The sequence below is a fragment of the Coregonus lavaretus genome (genome assembly GCF_964263955.1).
Source record: "Coregonus lavaretus genome assembly, chromosome: 12".
NCBI classification, from domain to species: domain Eukaryota; kingdom Metazoa; phylum Chordata; class Actinopteri; order Salmoniformes; family Salmonidae; genus Coregonus; species Coregonus lavaretus.
Genome location: NC_139999.1, coordinates 22,360,754 through 22,383,580, shown reverse-complemented (window position 1 = coordinate 22,383,580; position 22,827 = coordinate 22,360,754). Strand labels below are relative to the sequence as shown.

At 43.8% G+C, this 22,827-nt stretch overlaps 1 protein-coding gene across 1 annotated transcript in view; it reads right to left on the bottom strand.

The window, feature by feature from the left end:
• LOC311138366 (membrane-associated guanylate kinase, WW and PDZ domain-containing protein 1-like) overlaps nucleotides 1-19,893 on the bottom strand; it is a gene marked incomplete at its 5' end in the record, with an annotated part of 194,733 nt that extends 174,840 nt beyond the window's left edge. The window contains one exon of the mRNA XM_084173027.1: nucleotides 19,596-19,893. Within this exon, the coding sequence (XP_084029153.1) occupies nucleotides 19,596-19,893 (298 nt within the window). The remainder of the gene's footprint in view (nucleotides 1-19,595) is intronic.
• Nucleotides 19,894-22,827: the final 2,934 nt, after the last annotated feature.

Here is a 22,827-nt window from a genome sequence, read left to right as displayed (position 1 = left end):
GCCATTAATACAGGTAACGAGTGGAGGACAGAGGAGCCTCTTAAAGAAGAAGTTACAGGTCTGTGAGAGCCAGAAATCTTGCTTGTTTGTAGGTGACCAAATATTTATTTTCCACCATAATTTGCAAATAAATTCATTAAAAATCCTACAATTTTTCCCTCAATTTGTCTGTCATAGTTGACGTGTACCTATGATGAAAATTACAGGCCTCTCTCATCTTTTTAAGTGGGAGAACTTGCACAATTGGTGGCTGACTAAATACTTTTTTTCCCCACTGTATGCTTGGGGTCATTGTCCATTTGGAAGACCCATTTGCGACCAATCTTTAACTTCCTGACTGATGTCTTGAGATGTTGCTTCAATATATCCACATAATTTTCCTTCCTCATGATCTATTTTGTGAAGTGCACCAGTCCCTGCTGCAGCAAAGCACCCCCACAGCATGATGCTGCCACCCCGGTGCTTCACGGTTGGGATGTTGTTCTTCGGCTTGCAAGCACCCCCTTTTTCCTCCAAACATAACGATGGTCATTATGTTGTCTGAGGTCCTGAGCGCTCTGGAGCAGGTTTTCATCAAGGATCTCTCTGTACTTTGCTCCGTTCATCTTTGCCTCGATCCTGACTAGTCTCCCAGTCCCTGCCGCTGAGAAACATCCCCACAACATGATACTGCCACCAACATGCTTCACCGTAGGGATGGTGCCAGGTTTCCTCCAGACGTGACACTTGGCATTCAGGCCAAACAGTTCAATCTTGGTTTCATCAGACAAGATAATCTTGTTCCTCATGGTCTGAGAGTCTTTAGGTGCCTTTTGGCACTCAAGCGGGCTGTCATGTGACTTTTACTGAGGAGTGGCTTCCGTCTGGCCACTCTACCATAAATGCCTGATAGGTGGAGTGCTGCAGAGATGGTTGTCCTTCTGGAAGGTTCTCCCATCTCCACAGAGGAACTCTGGAGCTCTGTCAGAGTGACCATCGAGTTCTTGGTCACCTCCCTGACCAAGGACTTTCTCCCCTGATTGCTCAGTTTTGCCTGGCAGCCAGCTCTAGGAAGAGTCTTGGTGGATCCACACTTCTTCCATTTAAGAAGGATGGAGGTCACTGTGTTCTTGGGGACCTTCAATGCTGCAGACATTCTTTGGTACCCTTACCCAGATCTGTGCCTCGACACAATCCTGTCTCAGAGCTCTACGGACAATTCCTTCGACCTCATGACTTTGTTTTTGCTATGACATGCACTGTCAACTGTGGGACCTTATATAGACAGGTGTGTGACTTTCCAAATCATGTCCAATCAATTGAAGTTACCACAGGTGGACAATCAAGATGTAGAAGCATCTCAAGGATGATCAGTGGAAATTGGATGCACTTGAGCTCAATTTCGAGTCTCAAAGTAAAGGGTCTGAATACTTATGTAAATAACATTCCTTTTATTTCTTTTTTGTACATTTGCAAACATTTCTAAAAACCTGTTTTCGATTTGTCATGGGGTATGGGGTATTGTGTGTAGATCGCTAAGGATTTGTAATTGATTTAATAAATTTTAGTATAAGGTAGAGCACAGCGCTTGTAAAGCCAGGGTAGTGGGTTCGATCCCCGGGACCACCCATACACAAAAATGTATGCACGCATGACTGTAAGTCGCTTTGGATAAAAGCATCTGCTAAATGGCATATTATTATGATCGGTCTATTATTTTAATGGTAGGTTTATTTGAACAGTGAGAGACAGAATAACAACAAAAAAATCCAGAAAAATGCATGTCAAAAATGTTATAAATTGATTTGCATTTAAATGAGGGAAATAAGTATTTGACCCCTCTGCAAAACATGACTTAGTACTTGGTGGCAAAACCCTTGTTGGCAATCCCAGAGGTCAGACGTTTCTTGTAGTTGGCCACCAGGTTTGCACACATCTCAGGAGGGATTTCGTCCCACTCCTCTTTGCAGATCTTCTCCAAGTCATTAAGGTTTCGAGGCTGACACTTGGCAACTCGAACCTTCAGCTCCCTCCACATATTTTCTATGGGATTAAGGTCTGGAGACTGGCTAGGCCACTCCAGGACCTTAATGTGCTTCTTCTTGAGCCACTCCTTTGTTGCCTTGGCCGTGTGTTTTGGGTCATTGTCATGCTGGAATACCCATCCACGATCCATTTTCAATGCCTGGCTGAGGGAAGGAGGTTCTCACCCAAGATTTGACGGCACATGGCCCCGTCCATCGTCACTTTGATGCGGTGAAGTTGTCCTGTCCCCTTAGCAGAAAAACACCCCCAAAGCATAATGTTTCCACCTCCATGTTTGACGGTGGGGTTGGTGTTCTTGGGGTCATAGGCAGCATTCCTCCTCCTCCAAACACGGCGAGTTGAGTTGATGCCAAAGAGCTCGATCTTGGTCTCATCTGACCACAACCCTTTCACCCAGTTCTCCTCTGAATCATTCAGATGTTCATTGGCAAACTTCAAACGGGCCTGTATATGTGCTTTCTTGAGCAGGGGTACCTTGCGGGCGCTGCAGGATTTCAGTCCTTCATGGCGTAGTGTGTTACCAATTGTTTTCTTGGTGACTATGGTCCCAGCTGCCTTGAGATCATTGACAAAATCCTCCCGTGTAGTTCTGGGCTGATTACTCACCGTTCTCATGATCATTGCAACTCCACGAGGTGAGATCTTGTATGGAGCCCCAGGCCGAGGGAGATTGACAGTTATTTTGTGTTTCTTCCATTTACGAATAATCGCACCAACTGTTGGCACCTTCTCACCAAGCTGCTTGGCGATGGTCTTGTAGCCCTTTCCAGCCTTGTGTAGATCTACAATCTTGTCCGTGACATCCTTGGAGAGCTCTTTGGTCTTGGCCATGGTGGAGAGTTTGGAATCTGATTGATTGATTGCTTCTGTGGACAGGTGTCTTTTATACAGGTAACAAACTGAGATTAGGAGCACTCCCTTTAAGAGTGTGCTCCTAATCTCAGCTTGTTACCTGTATAAAAGACACCTGGGAGCCAGAAATCTCTCTGATTGAGAGGGGGTCAAATACTTATTTCCCTCATTAAAATGCAAATCAATTTACAACATTTTTGACATGCGTTTTTCTGGATTTTTTTGTTGTTATTCTGTCTCTCATTGTTCAAATCAACCAACCATAAAAATTATAGACTGATCATTTCTTTGTCAGTAGGCAAACGTAAAAATCAGCAGGGGATCAAATACTTTTTTCCCACACTGTATATACAGTACCAGTCAAAAGTTGACACACATAATCATTCCAGGGTTTTTCTTTATTTTTTACTATTTTCTACATTGTAGAACAATAGAGAAGACATCAAAACTATGAAATAACACAGATGGCATCATGTAGTAACTAAAAAAGCATTAACAAATCAAAGCATATTTTATATTTGAGATTCTTCAAAGTCGCCACCCTTTGCCTTGATGACAGCTTTGCACATTCTTGGCATTCTCTCAACCAGCTTCACCTGGAATGCATTTCAATTAACAGGTGTGCCTTGTTAAAAGTTAATTTATGGAATTTCTTTCCTTCTTAATGCGTTTGAGCTAATCAGTTGTGCTGTGACAAGGTAGGGGTGGTATACAGAAGATAGCCCTATTTGGTAAAAGACCAAGTCCATATTAGGGCAAGAACAGCTCAAATAAGCAAAGAGAAATGACAGTCCATCATTCCTTTCAGACATGAAGGTCAGTTAATACAGAACATTTCAAGAACTTTGAAAGTCTCTCAAGTGCAGTCGCAAAAACCATCAAGCGCTGTGATGAAACTGGCTCTCATGAGGACCGCCACAGGAAAGGAAGACCCAGAGTTACCTCTGCTGCAGAGGATAAGTTCATTAGAGTTAACTGCACCTCAGATTGCAGCCCAAATAAATGCTTCACAGAGTTCAACTAACAGACACATCTCAACGTCAACAGGAGACTGCGTGAATCAGGCCTTCACGGTCTAATTGCTGCAAAGAAACCACTACTAAAGGACATCAATAAGAAGAGACTTGCTTGGGCCAAGATACACGAGCAATGGACATTAGACCGGTGGAAATCTGATGCGTCCATATTTGAGATTTTTGGTTCCAACCGCCGTGTATTTGTGAGACGCAGAGTAGGTGAATGGATGATCTCCGCATGTGTGGTTCCCACTGTGAAGCATGGAGGAGGTGGTGTGATGGTGCTTTGCTGGTGACACGGTCAGTGATTTATTTAGAATTCAAGGCACACTTAACCAGCATGGCTACCACAGCATTCATCAGCAATACGCCATCCCATCTGGTTTGCGCTTAGTGGGATTATCATTTGTTTTTCAACAGGACAATGACCCAACACACCTCCAGGCGTGTAAGGGCTATTTGACCAAGAAGGAGAGTGATGGAGTGCTGCCTTAGATGACTTGGCCTCCACAATCACCTGACCTCAACCCAATTGAGATAGTTTGGGATGAGTTGGACTGTAGAGTGAAGGAAAAGCAGCAAACAAGTCTCAGCATATGTGGGAACTCATTCAAGACTGTTGGAAAAGCATTCCAGGTGAAGCTGGTTGAGAGAATGCAAAGAGTGTGCAAAGCTGTCATCAAGGCAAAGGGTGGCTACTTTGAAGAATCTCAAATACATGTTGATTTGTTTAACACTTTTTTGGTTACTACATGATTCCATATGTGTTATTTCATAGTGTTGATGTCTTCACTATTATGCTACAATGTAGAAAATAGTCAAAATAAAGAAAAACCCTTGAATGAGTAGGTGTGTCTACAGACGTGGTCAAATGTTTTGAGATTGACACAAATACTAATTTTCACAAAGTCTTCTGCCTCAGTTTTGATGATGGCAATTTGCATATACTCCAGAATGTCATGAAGAGTGATCCGATGAATTGCAATTCATTGCAAAGTCCCTCTTTGCCATGAAAATGAACTTAATCCCCCAAAAACATTTCCACTGTATTTCAGCCCTGCCACAAAAGGACCAGCTGCCATCATGTCAGTGATTCTCTCGTTAACACAGGTGAGAGTGTTGATGAGGACAAGGCTGGAGATCCCTCTGTCATGCTGATTGAGTTAGAATAACACACTTGAAGCTTTAAGAGGAGGGTGGTGCGTGAAATCTTTATTCTTCCTCTGTTAACCATGGTTACCTGCAAGGAAACACGTGCCGTCATCATTGCTTTGCACAAAAAGGGCTTCACAGGCAAGGATATTGCTGCTAGTAAGATTGCACCTAAATCAACCATTTATCGGATCATCAAGAACTTCAAGGAGAGAGGTTCAATTGTTGTGAAGAAGGTGTCAGGGCGCCCAAGAAAGTCCAGCAAGCGCCAGGACCGTCTCCTAAAGTTCATTCAGCTGCGGGATCGGGGCACCACCAGTGCAGAGCTTGCTCAGGAATGGCAGCAGGCAGGTGCGAGTGTATCTGCACACACAGTGAGGCAAAGACTTTTGGAGGATGGCCTGGTGTCAAGAAGGGCAGCAAAGAAGCCACTTCTCTCCAGGAAAAACATCAGGGACAGACTGATATTCTGCAAAAGGTACAGGGATTGGACTGCTGAGGACTGGGGTAAAGTCATTTTCTCTGATGAATTTCCTTTCCGATTGTTTGGGGCATCCTGAAAACACCTTGTCCGGAGAAGACAAGGTCAGCGCTACCATCAGTCCTGTGTCATGCCAACAGTAAAACATCCTGAGACCATTCATGTGTGGGGTTGCTTCTCAGCTAAGGGAGTGGGCTCACTCACAATTTTGGCTTAGAACACAGCCATGAATAAAGAATGGTACCAACACATCCTCCCTACCATCCAGGAACAATTTGGTGACGACCAATGCCTTTTCCAGCATGATGGAGCACCTTGCCACAAGGCAAAAGTGATAACTAAGTGGCTCGGGGAACAAAACATCGACATTTTGGGTCCATGGCTAGGAAACTCCCCAGACCTTAATCCCATTGAGAACTTGTGGTCGATCCTCAAGAGGCGGGTGGACAAACAAAAACCCACAAATTCTGACAAACTCCAAGCATTGATTATGCAAGAATGGGCTGCCATCAGTCAGGATGTGGCCCAGAAGTTAATTGACAGCATGCCAGGGCGGATTGCAGAGGTCTTGAAAAAGAAGGGTCACACTGCAAATATTGACTCTTTGCATAAACTTAATGTAATTGTCAATAAAAGCCTTTGACACTTATGGAATGCTTGTAATTATACTTCAGTATAACATAGTAACATCTGACAAAAATATCTCATAACACTGAAGCAGCGAACTTTGTGAAGACCAATACTTGTGTCATTCTCAAAACGTTTGACCATGACTGTATACTGTGGTGTACTTTGTGTACCTATTCAGGATACATCTGCATGAAGAGCATGACATTCATATCCATAATTATGCATTTCTGTGTAGTACAGATCCTGGACTCATGATGAAATTCCGTTACCACAAATCTGTTACCGGGTGTAAATCCACTTCACTTACTGTAGTAAGCAAATAACCAAAACAGATTTTTTCAAAGTCAATGTGTAATGCCTCAGCTGACGCCCCATTCTTTCTGCAGACATCGTTGAATCTTAATTCGGAGCAGATATTTAACAGAGTTCTTGGAAAACGTGGACACAAACTGAGGGAGATTTTACCAAATTTCTGTAACCAAACTTTGCAACTACACAGTTCTTCCAGTAAATGTATTTTTGTAAAGTTATCAGTAAATTTGTTAAAAATAGTCCTTGTGCATAGAGTTGTATGGGTTGTTAATCTTTAAAATCAATGGTTTTTGTTTGGACTCTCAGCTGGGGAGTTTATCAAACTGAAAGTTAATAGAGATGGACAAGCCAAAGATGTGGAGAATCAGTTTGCGATGCCTTCTCCATCACAATCACTGCTAGCAGACACAGTATAGTAGTAGTGTCATCACTTATCCACACCATGAGAAGCAAAACCAAACCTAAAGACAACCCTAAACAGGCCAGTCCCTTTAAAAAGCGGTGGCTGACAGACAACCGAGACCTGCAGGGAGAGAAAAACAGCCATGTTCTGAGCAGGCAACTCCAGCCCTCCTCCTCCCATACATATATAAAGCATTCCACTGCAGAGTGATATAAATAATGGGAGTAGCGCTGTGTGTGTACGTGCGTATGTGTGTGGGTCTGTGCGTGTGTGAGTGTGTGTGGATTTGAACACTCAAAGAGAGGCCTATGATAGGAGTGGCAGTGTGGCAATTTTGGTGATGGAATTCCAGAGCCAGCCAACAGATCCCCACTCCGTGCATTATCATTTTAACTAACACATAGCTAAAAACAAATCCTCACATTAAAGCATTCAGAATAGCGTGTGATTGGTCATGAGCCTCAGCTTCACACAGTTTGTTAAATTCAGCTCGTCAGTCTCTCTGCTGGTTAGTCAGGGAGAAACTAAGAGCACAAATAAATGCATGCGAATGAGAACTCCTGTCATGGCCATAACATCATTGTTTCCATAGGGCTTTTATAGGGGTATGTGTATGGTGAGGTACTGTACTGTGAGGGAGGGAGGAGAGAGGGCTACTGCTCTCTTAGAGAGCACGGCACAATGTTTCACCTAATTTTATATGTTTTTTAGGCAGAGGGCAAAGAACCTTGAGAAAAACATTCATAGCCAATGGCACCAAATATTCCCTTAGAAAGGAGGTGGCTGGTGTGTGTGGAGACACTGGCAGGGGAGGGTGGCACATTGTGAAGGGGAGCTGTTTTCCTGGCGTGACTGGCTGAGGGAGGAGAAGAGTGATTGATCGAAAGGGACAGAGTGAACAGCACATGTCACATCGGGGACGCCTTCAGCCCTGACCCATGGCATCTGCACCATTCCTCCACTCCTCCGCTCCTATCAGGATTCGTCACTGAAACAGACGTCCATCATCACTGCCAATCAGATCACAGCACTATCTGAGCTGCTGCTAACTATCTGGCCATGCTAGAAAAGACAGAAGAACACAGCTTTGCTGCCGTTGGGAAGACCGTGAACAGCATGCAAACACAGACAGGCACACACACAAACCAAATTGTATTTGTCACATGCGCCTAATACAACAGGTGTGGACTTTTCAGTGAAATGCTTACTTACGAGACTTTTCCCAACAATGCGGAGTTGAAAAGTAAGAAAGGAATTGCTAAAGAAAAAAAAGAAAATAGTAACAAAAGAACAATGACGAGGCTATATACAAGGAGTACCGGTACCTAGTCAATGTGTAGGGGTGTGAGGTAGTTGAGGTAATATGTACATGTAGGTAGGGGTAAAAGTGACTAGGCAATCAGGATAGATAGTGTGAAAGTGTGTCTATGTGTGAGTGTATGTGTGACATTAATTTGCATGTGTGTGTGTGTGTTTTGAGTGTGTGAGCGTATGTAGTGTTTGTGTGTGTGTGTGTCAGTGTAGTATGTGTGTGTGGGTAGAGTCCAGTGAGTGTGCATAGAGACAGCGCAAGAAAGTCAGTGCAAAACAAAAAGGGGGGGTCAATGAAAATAGTCCGGGTAGCCATTTGATCAACTGTTCAGTAGCCTTTTGGTCCCAGACTTGGCGCTCCGGTATCACTTGCCGTGCAGTAGCAGAGAGAACAGTCTATGACTAGGGTGGCTGGAGTCTTTGACAATTTTTAGGGCCTTCCTCTGACACCGCCTGGTATAAAGGTCCAGGATGGCAGGAAGATTGGCCCCAGTGATGTACTGGGCCGTACGCACTACCCTCTGTAGTGCCTTGCGGTCAGAGGCCGAGCAGTCGCCATACCAGGCAGTGATGCAACCAGTTAGGATGCTCTCGATGGTGCAGCTGTATAACTTTTTGAGGATCTGAGGACCCATGCCAAATCTTTTCAGTCTCCTTAGGGGTCCCAGACTTGGTCCCAGACTTGGCGCTCCGGTATCGCTTGCAGTGCAGTAGCAGAGAGAACAGTCTATTACTTAGGTGGCTGGAGTCTGACAATTTTTTGGGCCTTCCTCTGACACCGCCTGGTATAGAGGTCCTGGATGCCAGGTCTCTGACCTCCTCCCTATAGGCTTTCTCATCGTCGTCGGTGATCAGGCCTACCACCGTTGTGTCGTCTGCAAACTTAACGATGGTGTTGGAGTCATGCACGGCCATGCAGTCGTGGGTGAACAGGGAGTATAGGAAGGGAATAAGCACGCACCCCTGAGGGGTCCCCGTGTTGAGGGTCAGCGTGGCGGATGTGTTGTTGCCTACCTTCACCATCTGGGGGTGGCCGGACAGGAAGTCCAGGATCCAGTTGCAGAGGGAGGTGTTCAGTCCCAGGGTCCTTAGCTTAGTGATGAGCTTGGAGGGCATTATGGTGTTGAACACTGAGCTGTAGTCAATGAACAGCATTCTCACATATGTGTTCCTTTTGTCCAGGTGAGAAAGGGCAGTGTGGAGCGCAATAGAGATTGCGTCATCTGTGGATCTGTTGGGGCAGTATGCGAATTGGAGTGGGTCTAGGGTGTCTGGGATGATGGTGTTGATGTGAGCCATGACCAGCCTTTCAAACCATTTCATGGCTACAGATATGAGTGCTACGGGGTGATAGTTATTTAGACAGGTTACTTTGGCATTCTTGGGCACAAGGACTATGTTGGTCTGCTTGAAACATAGTTCCACACACACTCTGAGCATTGCTCCAATGAGCTACAAGGTACCATGGAGACCAGCGTGTGTCGACAGGGGTCCACCCGTACAACACCAGTGTGTGTAGTCAGACTAGATTTTTTGTACACATATTTAACCCCTTATTTTTTTGGCCACAAAACTACCTTCATCCGTTAGTATGGGTTACCTTCAGACGGGTCGTAGAGCAAAATGGAGAACACCATCGTGTTCGTGAGAGTCTCTCCTTTCCATAGGGTGGTCATAATGGTTTGTCCACCACAGATGTTTTTGTGAGAATACCGATTTTTGGGATGTCTCATGGTCTGACAAACACTGCTGTAGCTCGGCCACCTTCCACTGCAGATCCTGAAGGCCGACATAGGCGGATGCGGTGGATTGAGATGCCACCAATGAAAAAAATATATATCTCTATCTTAAACTGATGGATTTTGATGGAGATTTTTTTACTATGTTACTTAGATTGTAAAACACATGTTTGCATCCCATCTGGTTCTCATTATCCAAATCTATTTATTTTTGTCAACCTCCCTCCACTCTATAGTGACAAACAAGTGTCAGTACTGATGGTACTTACTACAATGCCATGTGAAACACACACTAATCCATAACTCCCATGAAGATCCTTATAGTTTGTTTCTTTTCATGAGTAAACATTGGGAGAAGGGTTCAGACAAATAAGCCCAAGTTAGTTCACAGTGATCTTAGACCAACCCCCTTATTGTGAGGCTCTACAATTCACACACACTCAGATAACAAAGAGAGAGAAGATAATAGATTGAGAGGGAATGGAGGGGCAAAAGAAAAGATGAAGAGACAGAGAAGACGAAGCGAGAAGGTGGATTAAGAAAGAGAATGGGACAGCAATGAGCATACCAGAGTAGTGCCCTGGTGATTCCTCTGGTATGTGTGCCATGCCAGACCAAACACAGAAACACAGGACCCCAGAGTGTGTGCAGTCTGCTGGCTATTGTGGAAAACACAACGTTTATATAATCCTCTAAAATTGGGACTGGCCTGTCCTCAAATCCCCAAGAAATGTGTGAGTGTGTGATGGGAGGGTGACCAGCGGAAGCTAATGAGATTTGTGTAATCAGACTCCAGGGCGCTGGGCTGGTCTAAGCGTAATTAAAAGGTAAAGAAAATAAAGGTGGGAGCGCTCAGGACCTCAGACTGGGGCGAAGGTTCACCTTCCAACAGGACAATGACCCTAAGCACAGCCAAGACAACGCAGGAGTGGCTTCGGTACAAGTCTCTGAATGCCCTTGAGTAGCCCAGCCAGAGCCCGGACTTGAACCCGTTCAATCTCTGGAGAGACCTGAAAATAGATGTGCCGCAACGCTCCCCATCCAACCTGACAGAGCTTGAGAGGATCTGAATACTTATGTAAATGAGATATTTCCATTTTTGCAATGAATTCTATACACCTGTTTTTTCTTTGACATTATTGGGTATTGTGTGTAGATTGATGAAAACAACAACAATTTAATCAATTTTAGAATAAGGCTGTAACGCAACAAAATGTGGAAAAAGTGAAGCGTTCTGAATACTTTCCGAACACACTATATAGCCTGTCAAGATAGTTGCATGAATTTACAATGGGAATACAATTAAATCGAAAAAACTATTATTTACTACTTTCACAATTTCACACATTTTCAACATACACTGAGTGTACAAAACATTAGGAACACTTTCCTAATATTAACTTGCACCCCCTTTGCCCTCAGACCAGACTCAATTCGTTGAGGGCATGGACTCTACAAGGTGTCGAAAGCGTTCCACAGGGATGCTGGCCCATGTTGACTCCAATGCCTCCCACAGTTGTGTCAAGTTGGCTGGATGTCCTTTGGGTGGTGGACCATTCTTGATACAAATGGGAAACTAGTTGAGCGTGAAAAACTCAGCACTGTTGCAGTTCTTGACACACTCAAACCGGTGCGCCCGACACCTACTACCATACCCCGTTCAAAGGCACTGATTGAAGTTGATTTAACAGGTGACATCAATAAGGGATCATAGCTTTCACCTGGACTCACCTGGTCCGTCTATGTCATGGAAAGGTGCTTTGTACATTAAGTGTATTTTCCCCATTCTTTGCTCGACAAGCAGTTCCCTTATTCTACCACTTGGCACTGTGCATACGCATGGTCATGGCTGTGTGTAAATTTACCACTGTGTGTAAATTTACCAACACTCTCAAGCAAACTTTCATATTGATAAATCTCACACCTCGCGTGGAAATGATCCAACGCATGGTTTACGCAGAGATTTGTGCCTATGCATGATTGATCTCACGCCGATTAAGATAAGCAGATAAAGGTGTTTAAATGACTATTGCATAATCTGCCTACTGCCATAATCTGTTTAATATTGAATTATTACTGTTCATGTAAACGTACTCAATGCTGACGTCCATGCTGCCAGGACTAGAGAACGACCGATATGGATTTTTTAGGAAAAGGAAAGGGGATACCTAGTCAGTTGCAGCCGATGGCTGACATTTTAAGCCGATATAGTCAATATCATTACATTTATTTATTTATTTATAACTCCAGCATGTCACACCTGTATGGAAGGACATCATAAAATAATATGAAATAACATCTATTCAAAGCAAATGGGTCCAACATCATGATTTGTGATCACGGATGCTTATGAAACAAGTATTTTTTGTCATTTTCTGTGATCGGGAAAACGTTGTTTTAATTGCTGTCAGGATGCATCTCTGAACAACTCAGCTGCCAGGATGAAATTCAAAACAACTCAATTGGCTAGTTCAACTATCTGTCAAGAAATGGGCGGGTTGTAACTTGATCCTACTGCTACGATTGGATCGAGTGAGGCTGTAACTCCGCTCCCTTTCACATCTCCCTCCATCGCTCATATCACTTGCTGCTGTTTACTGGTACTACGAGAACTAGTTCAATGGTGATGACATTTGCTACCAAGCCATAAATGTGCATAATATCTAACAAGGAGAGCGAGGGTAGGAAAAAAGATGAAACAACAATGCACATTTTGTCTGAATGACTCAAATCTGCCCATAGTTTGAGAAGTGAGAACGCACACACACGCGCGCTGATCTACAGCTTTCTTGGGCCATAAACATACAGGAAGATTATTAGGTAGCTAAACCAATTGCCAACCTTTATTTAGGAATTTTAAAACACTTCTTTCCCTATTACGACAATCATCTAATCCAACTATCAATTGTCAATTTACGGATACGATTGTTGCTGGTCAGATCAGCACACCAGTAAATAGCTAACAGCCTATAGCCTATAGGGAGGAGGTCAGAAACCTGGCAGTGTGGTGCCAGGTCAACAACCTCTCCCTCAACGTGAGCAAGACAAAGGAGATGATCGTGGACTACAGGAAAAGGAGGGCTGAACGCCCCCATTCACATCAACGGGGCTGTAGTGGAGCGGGTCGAGAGTTTTAAGTTCCTTGGTGTCCACATCACCAACAAACTATCATGGTCCAAACACACCAAGAAAGTAATGAAGAGGGCACAACAACGCCTTTTCCCCCTCAGGAGACTGAAAAGATTTGGCATGGGTCCCCAGATCCTCAAAAAGTTATACAGCTGCACCATCGAGAGCATCCTGACTAGTTGCATCACCGCCTGGTATGGCAACTACTCGGCATCCGACCATAAGGCGCAGTATATCACTGGGGCCAAGCTTCCTGCCATCCAGGACCTATATACACTAGGCGGTGTCAGAGGAAGGCCCTAAAAATTGTCAAAGACTCCAGTCATCCCAAGTCATAGACTGTTCTCTCTGCTACCGCATGGCAAGTGGTACCGGAGTGCCAAGTCTAGGTCCAAAAGGCTCCTTAACAGCTTCTACCCCCAAGCCATAAGACTGCTGAACAATTAATCAAATGGCCACCAGGACTATTTGCATTGACCCCGAAAATGGTACATGTTCAAAACCAACGTTAGCTAGCTACATCGGCTATTAGTTCCTATCTGATATCTTAGCACCATGTTTATCTGGCCAGCTAGCTAGCGTAGTAGCTAATATAGCTAGCTAGCTAACACCACAGATGAAAGGCTTAGTTATCCTAATCTTTGCTAACAGATCACATAGCTTTCTGCTTAGCTAACTTGCTTCTCGCATGCATGTCCAGGCACGTCAACTTATTACTAATGAATTAACTAAACTAATATTTGCAATAGGAGTTCGATTTTGGTCGCTGTGTCAATTCATCAATTTCTCAATACTGTTACCTTTCTGTTAGAGAATGAGCTAGCTTGCTGCTGCTGATTTTCCCAGCTAGCCATTCCTCGGCACTGTGCAGTGCTCATGGCTCAGGCGGTGAATGGCGGGTGGCATAGCAGCAGCTTTGCTATGTAGAGGGACTATCGGCAAAGCCAATAGAGAAGGGCCAATAGCCGATAGACTAGAAAAGGCTAATATCGGGCAGATATATCGGCTCGGCCGATAATCGGTCGTTCTCTAGTCAAGACAATTTACATCTACCTCAGCTCATATCAGTTAATTTCCTGGTAACAGTATGCCTGTTGGAGCGATGCTGTTGCTGCTTTTCATGAGCGTAAACAACAGCAGAACTGACAGAGGGCTTTGCCATGTCAGCATCCGTCACCCTCTGCTCCGCTCGGCTCCAGGCATGAACATTATCAGATTTCTGCATGCATTGGATGTGAAGATCAAAACTTTGTATGGTCAACTGAACTGTCTGACAAATATTGTGTGGGTTTGTAGAACGACTGTTGAATACAAGTCCCTTCTGATGTCACTGCTCAGGGGACAGATTTGAGGTCAAAGGCTTCACAGTAAGCTCACACCCAAACTCCTCAGCCATTAGACGCCATATACAATGTGGTACTGCAAACGACTGACTGTGAAATACCTCCCAGATATAGGATTATGCTAATATGACAGCCACATTGACAATGTGGGAATAAGCAGAGGCCTTATGAGTAGATTTGTCAAGTGATCCTTTGCTTGGGATGTGGTAAAGAGAGGGAAGCTAAGACGGAGAACTGGGAAAAATATCTCAGAGCTCCAAATCTAAATCTCAGCCACTCAACAAGACGTGTGTGACTTCATCTTCAGACAGGAAATAAAGAGGAGGAAAGGGGGATGAGGATTGGAGGAATGGAGGAATGTCACCGTCTGTATCCTTCTTGAGGAATGACCACGGTGACGAAGAGGCTGTTGACAGGAGTTCTCAACATCATGTGTTCAGAATTAGAATGGATCTAAATGGTTCTCAAGGGCACAATATGTTCCATCCAGGCAGACAGAAAGAGTCTGGAGCACAGCTGAGAGCCCATTCACTGTTTTCCCACTTCCTTGGTAACTAACCTGGATCATTGATGAATGAGAACAATCGCCATTGAAACCCAAGTATACGTTGACTACGTCACATATTGTTATAGGCCTACACTCATACACCCACAATGAGTCATACAGAAACTGAGCTGAATACAGATCTGAGCTGAATGCTGAATACACTCTCTGGCCCTGGTCATTGACATTTCTGCATTCCGCCAAGGCCAGCAGTACCTGGGGAAATGGAACCTCCTCAGCGCCCTGAGAACCACAGGGCCAGGGCCGGAGCCCACTGCCATCCACTACAGTCTACAGGGCTAATTAACAAGCCCTTCTCTCTGTCTGACAGCCAGGGTGTGTAAGGAGGACAACCTCCAGGGTAGCCATTCACATTCACATTCAACAACATAAGAGGCTCCAGTTGAGCTAATCACTAGGAGAAAAGGACAACCGCCAACTTCAGAGAGGAGAAAGAGTGTGTTCCCCTTTAGTGGAATAATGAGGGTCGGTGGTACATTTGTAGAGACAAAAGCATTTCACGGACCATTTACTCCACTACTAAACACTTCCACATTCAAAGACAAAAGGGAGAGACATTCTTCACCTACCACCTACAGTTAATTCACTGCTATAAATCTAAACCACGGGATCAGCTAGCTATACTCACATCACATTAAAAAAAGGAAAACTTCTGCCTTCTGGATTTACAACCGAGTTCAAATCTGCTGAGCCTGCATCGTTCATCAGGCGAGCCACACATCATGTAGGTGAAGCTTAAAAAGCTTGAATGTCTAAATGAACTGTGTTTAGCTTTGCCTTTCCTTCTGACTGATCCCAGGCTGAATAGCCCACTGACTGACTGCAAGCTAAGTCTGGGTGTCTGAGACTGGGTCAGCCAGCCCAGAGTTGTGATTAAACAGCATCACATGGAGTTACCCTGCACTGTCCTCTGACATGATCCAGACACTTGATACCTCCTCCCTGACCCCTGAACCTTCATGCCGTTTTTCAGGCTGCATGGTCAGATTTGCCTGGTCTGCCCAGCCCAAGCCCCAGTCCCATGGAGCACCATACACTGATCCTACAGCAAACACACAAAAGGACATGCTAAATAACACATGCATGCATTAACTCTGGGAGCCTTGACACACTAATCCACTCCCATGGTAGCCTGTGTGTGTACGTGTTCATGGGAAGTGGGGGGGGGTGTAGAGGAAATGTAGATAACTGTGTCATATGTAGACCAGAGTAGAGCCACCCGTACATACACCCGTTATTTGTATCATCACCGTGGACATTATAATAATAATCTAATCTGAAACCTATTCGTCTCAAATACAGTTTAGTGTTCAGACTGGATACCTCACAGCCTCAGACAAATTATTACATAGGAAATGTCAATCAAAGACATGTCTCTCTTTGTGATATACAGCAGGAGTCCTGTAAAATATACACTGTATAGAGTGTGGGAATGCATGTCAAAACGTTGACCAATTACATAATCCAGTTAATGATTTTCCCTGAACTAATGACCATGTCAATACAGCAGCATGGCCACATAATGGCACATAGTACACAGTGGCAGCTCAGTGCTGTGAGTGTGTGTGTGCATGTGTGTACTGTAATCACTCCCACAACAATAGCACACAGAAACTGTTGGCTGTTAAAATGCCTCAATCAGCACTCAAACATGCTATGCCCGGCCTGTCCCCTGACCTCGAGTGAAGATGCAGAAACCTTCCCCACCTGATGGACAATAGCCTAATCAGCAGTCTATTGCCTTCTCATTCATTAAACTGTGTAAAAATGACAGACGCTTTGCGCAAAATTAGGACATTTAAACTGAACATGGGCTACAGATGGCCCGTGTTGCCAAACATATTTTCCCAATTAATCCTGATTAGGGAGGAACATTCCCAGACAGCATAAATTATTAAAACCCTGAAACGGAATATGGTCATGTGACTGTATCGCCATGGCATCCCCTCCGTTCCTTCCCCTCCCTCCCTCCCTCCCTCCCTCCAGAAAGGATCTGGAAATGGGCCCGGTGGAGCACTGGGACTGGAGTGGGAGCTGATTGGCCAGCTTCCTGATAATTGTCTCAAGTCATTTATGAACATGGGCAGGATTGTCAGTCTTCCTAATAGACAGAGGAGACTAGAACCATTGTTAAATTGGGATTTGTAGGTATGGAACTGCCATGCTAATGTACAGGTTTTCCATCAAGAGGCTCTTAATCTGTGCCAGTGAAGTAGGCCTTTGTCCTCAGGATGTATAGAGCAAATAGAAGTGGAAAAATAGAGTATGGTTTTGCTATTTTTTCAGATATCTCTTTCTGTGATTTAAAAAAATCTTTGGACCATAGTGAAAACTTTTGAAATCAGTCAGATCCCACAGTGGCACTCCATCTCTGTGGCTCTGGGCATCCCTACAAGCCTGCCAGACACACTGAGTTCTGGCCACACTGGCTTGTGTCAAAGAATATGGCCAGGCTGAGTCAAGATGACCATTAACATTTCCCACTGGCCAGAGCTGCTGTTTGTCTGCTGATGTTATCGGAAAATTCCACCAAAACACTATCTTTTGGTATTCATTTCATTAGTCCATTGCTGATATAGACCCAAAATGTTTTGCATGTCAGCAATCAAGTTTAAGATATACAGTACCAGTAAAAAGTTTGGACACACCTACTCATTCAAGGGATAACCCTATTTGGTAAAAGACCAAGTCCATATTATGGCAAGAATAGCTCAAATAAGCAAAGAGAAATGACAGTCCATCATTACTTTAAGACATGAAGGTCAGTAAATACGGAACATTTCAAGAACTTTGAACGTTTCTTCAAATGCAGTCACATAAACCATCAAGCACTATGATGAAACTGGCTCTCATGAGGACCGCCACAGGAAAGGAAGACCCAGAGTTACCTCTGCTGCAGAGGATAAGTTCATTAGAGTTACCAGCCTCAGTAATTGCAGCCCAAATAAGTGCTTCACAGAGTTCAAGTAACAGACACATCTCAACATCAACTGTTCAGAGGAGACTGTGTGAATCAGGCCTTCATGGTCAAATTGCTGCAAAGAAACCACTACTAAAGGACACCAATAAAAAGAAGAGACTTGCTTGGGCCAAGAAACACAAGCAATGGACATTAGACCGGTGGAAATCTGTCCTTTGGTCTGGAGTCCAAATTTGAGATTTTTGGTTCCAACCGCTGTGTCTTTGTGAGATGCAGTGTAGGTGAACGGATAATCTCTGCATGTGTGGTTCCCACCGTGAAGCATGGCGGAGGTGTGATGGTGCTTTGCTGGTGACACTGTCTGTGATTTATTTAGAATTCAAGGCACACTTAACCAGCATGGCTACCACAGCATTCTGCAGCGATACGACATCCCATCTGGTTTGGGCTTAGTGGGACTATCATTTGTTTTTCAACAGGACAATGACCCAACACACCTCAAGGCTGTGTAAGGGCTATTTGACCAAGAAGGAGAGTGATGGAGTACTGCATCAAATGACCTGGCCTCCACAATCCCCCGACCTCAACCCAGTTTGGGATGAGTTGGACCGCAGAGTGAAGGAAAAGCAGCAAACAAGTGCTCAGCATATGTGGGAACTCCTTCAAGACTGTTGGAAAAGCATTCCAGGTGAAGCTGGTTGAGAGAATGCCAAGAGTGTGCAAAGCTGTCATCAAGGCAAAGGGTGGCTACTTTGAAGAATCTCAAATATAAAATATATTTGGATTTGTTTAACACTTTTTTGGTTACTACATTATTCCATGTGTTATTTCATAGTTTTGATGTCTTCACTATTATTCTACAATGTAGAAAATAGTTAAAATAAAGAAAAACCCTTGAATGAGTAGGTGTGTCCAAACTTTTGACTGGTACTGTAGATCTTTCAAAATATAGCCGGTATGATGCATTTTGCATCATATGATATCTTACTGCTGGGATATGAGCAGAGAGGTTGGGATGTAGTCAACTATCAGTAAGTGCCTTAGGCCTAATGGGTAGTCTACAGCCAAAATATGATTTGACCCTCAACATCTGTACTCTCCAATCATATAAAAGTAAAATGCTGAAATGCAAGGCATGTGGGTGTTGTTTTAAGGGGGAAGGGGCAATTCAACATACATAATAGATAGATACTTTAGTGTATTAGTCACATGCACAGGGATGCAGATGTAATGGTGTGGTCCTCTGTAGCTCAGCTGGTAGAGCACGGCGCTTGTAACGCCAAGGTAGTGGGTTCGATCCCCGGGACCACCCATACACAAAAAAATGTATGCACGCATGACTGTAAGTCGCTTTGGATAAAAGCGTCTGCTAAATGGCATATTATTATTATATTATAATGGCAGGGTACAATGAAATTCTTATGCTCCGAGCTCCAACAGTTCAGGTCAAAAAAAGACAAGTGAATGAAACAATAATATACACATTTACAACTGTAGCAATGATACATGTCCATTAGGGAGTTGGGGCAGGATCATTCATTTTATGAGGATGTATATCTGACATAGAACTAAAACCTTAAATGGGATTCTGAAAAGTTGAAAATGAATGAGGACATAATTATTGGAAAACATTTGTGTGCCTCATCCACATTCATACATCACTCAATATGGATGAATGAAGAGCTATAGACGCTGCTGCTTCGGTGTCATCTCTTACCTTGTCTGACTGTTTTCAATCTGATGGGACCCTTGCAATTATTTATCACTGTCTGTACATCATACAGAGGCAATCCAGAGATCGATAGGTTCTCTACTTCCAATATCAACTCCCCCTCTGTTAATTTTCCTTTTTTGTAAATAACGATATCCTCGTTAACTTGTCCGATGTAGGCGAACTCTCCGTTCTCTGCACCACCAAGTAATGGCACATTCAAGTCACTCTGAGCGTCTTTGAGGACCGCGCACTCGTTAACTTTGGTGGTCCAGTGATTCCTCTTTTGGATCACTTTGGCCATGGTGAATATGCCACACCAAACAGGTGGTCTTGCCGACTAATAACAATATATACAACAAAACGAATCTCAGAATGGAATATCAAAATCTGACGCCGCAAACTTTATTTTTATTTCCCTGAAGCATGAGTGCTGCTGTCAAAATCTGCCCATTGTTCATACAAAAAAAAATCAAGCCATACTTGTCGGATGGACCACTTCTACAGACGTCCTGAGCAGCTGGTCTTAATTTGCAGGTATTGTTTTTCTCATCTTCTTAACATCTTGGCCGAGTAAACGCTTTTTATAGATCTCTTCTGCGACTGCCAGAGTCCCACAAACGTACAGTCTCCACTTGTCAAATCCTTTCTCAGTTCCTTCTTTAAAAAACACTTTGAATATTTTCCGTTCAAGATCAAAGCGATTAAGGTTTTTCTTTGAATAATAGGTGAGTTGGTTGGTGGCACCACAACGGCTCCTTTAAGCAGGTACAACGTTGTCGCGTGTTTTGTTACATTTCATCCCACTCTGCATGTTACAGCGATCGGGATGTGCTGATAGTAAAATGAGCGCATGCGTCCTGTTTCGCTCCGGAGTCCAGAGGGATAGCCTAATGGCTACACCTATAGCAAGGTCCTAATGCTCCCATACGAAAGATACAACAACATATAAAATATATATTGTGGATGCATTTTAGGATGTACAGTATGTTAAATATAACAAATTGGCCAAAATAATGTAGTTTTAATGTATTTTGAAGTGTATTTTTAATGCGTGACATACATTTGTAAATGTATTTAATTGTAATACATACATTTGTATAGAAATATATTATTTGGCCAATTCTTTATATACTGAACAAAAATATAAACGCAACATGCAACAATTTCAAAGAGTTTACTGAGTTACAGTTCATATAAGGAAATCAGTCAATTGAAATAAATTCATTAGGCCTTAATCTATGGATTTCACATGACTGGGCAGGGGTGCAGCCATGGTTGGTCCTTGGAGGACATAGGCCCACCCACTTGGCAGTCAGGCCAACCCATCAGCTGTCTGGGTGGCTGGCCCAGCCAATCAGAATGAGTATTTACCCACAAAAGGGCTTTATTACAGACTGAAATACTCCTCTGAAATACTCAGATGATCCCGCAAGTGAAGATGTGAAGGTCCTGGGCTGGCGTGGTTACACGTGGTCTGTGGTTGTGAGGCCGGTTGGCCAAATTCTCTAAAACTACGTTGGAGGCAGCTTATGGTAGAGAAAGGAACATTAAATTATCTGGCAACAGCTCTAGTGGACATTCCTGCAGTCAGCATGCCAATTGCATGCTCCCTCGAAACTTGAGATATCATTGGGATTGTGTTGTGTGACAAAACTGCATATTTTAGTGGCCTTTTATTGTCCCCAGCACAAGGTGCACATGTGTAATGATCATGCTGTTTAATCAGCTTCTTGATATGTCACACCTGTCAGGTGGATGGATTATCTTGGCAAACGACAAATGCTAACAAATTTGTGCAAAAAATCTGAGAGAAATACGCTTTTTGTGTATATGGAACATTTCTGGGATTTTACATGTTGCGTTTATATTTTTGTTCAGTGTATTTCACAGGTATTACATATTTTTCCCATGTATTTTTTTGCAGCTCCGCCATTTCAATCTACTTCTTTGGTGGGGTTTAATGGCAGTTGACATCCAATATTAGTGGTGCGTTACCTCCACCAACTGTACTTCTAGTTCTTCTGAACCAAAAAAGAGCTAGAAAGAAACAAAATCCAAAAACCCACCCAAAACTACACTGAACAAAAATATAAACGCAACATACAACAATTTCAAAGATTTTACTGAGTTACAGTTCATATAAGTAAGTCAGTCATTTGAAATAAATTCACTAGGACCTAATCTATCTATCTTACATGACTGGGAATACAGATATGAATCTGTTGGTCACAAATACCTTTAAAAAAAAATAGGTATAGAGTTAATCAGGTTGTTGATTGTGGCCTGTCGATTGTTGTCCAACTCCTCTTCAATGGCTGTGCCAAGTTGCTAGATATTGGCAGGAACTGGAACACGCTGTTGTACACATCGATCCAGAGCATCCCAAACATCCTCAATGGGTGACATGTCTGGTGAGTATGAAGGCCATGAAAGAACTAGGACATTTTCAGCTTCCAGGAATTGTGTACAGATTCTTGTGACATGCTGCCGAGCATTATCATGCTGAAATACGAGGTGTTGGCGGCGGATGAATGGCACGACAATGGGCCTTAGGATCTCGTCACGGTATCTCTGTGCATTGAAATTGCCATCGATAAAATGCAATTGTGTTCGTTGTCCGTAGCTTATGCCTGCCTGCCCATACCATAACCCCACCGCCACCATGGGGCACTCTGTTCACAACGTTGACATCAGAAAACCGCTTGCCCACACAACGCCATACACGCTGTCTACCATCTGCCCAGTACAGTTGGAACCGGGATTCATCTGTGAAGAGCACACTTTTCCAGTGTGCCAGTGGTCATTGAATGTGAGCATTTGCCCACTGAAGTCAGTTACGACGCTGAACTGCAGTCAGGTCAAGACCCTGGTGAGGACAACGAGCATGCAGATGAGCTTCCCTGAGACGGTTTCTGACAGTTTGTGCAGAAATTCTTCATTTGTGCAAACCCACAGTTTCATCAGCTGTCTTGGTGGCTGGTCTCAGATGATCCATTAGGTGAAAATGCAGAATGTGGAGGTCCTTGGCTGGCGTGGTTACACATGGTCTGTGGTTGTGAGGCAGGTTGGACGTACTGCCAAATTCTCTAAAATGACGTTGGAGGTGGCTTATGGTAGAGAAATTAACCTTAAATTCTCTGGCAACAGCTCTGATGGACATTCCTGCAGTCAGCATGCGAATTGCATGCTCCCTCAAAGCTTGAGACATCTGTGGCATTGTGTTGTGTGACAAAAC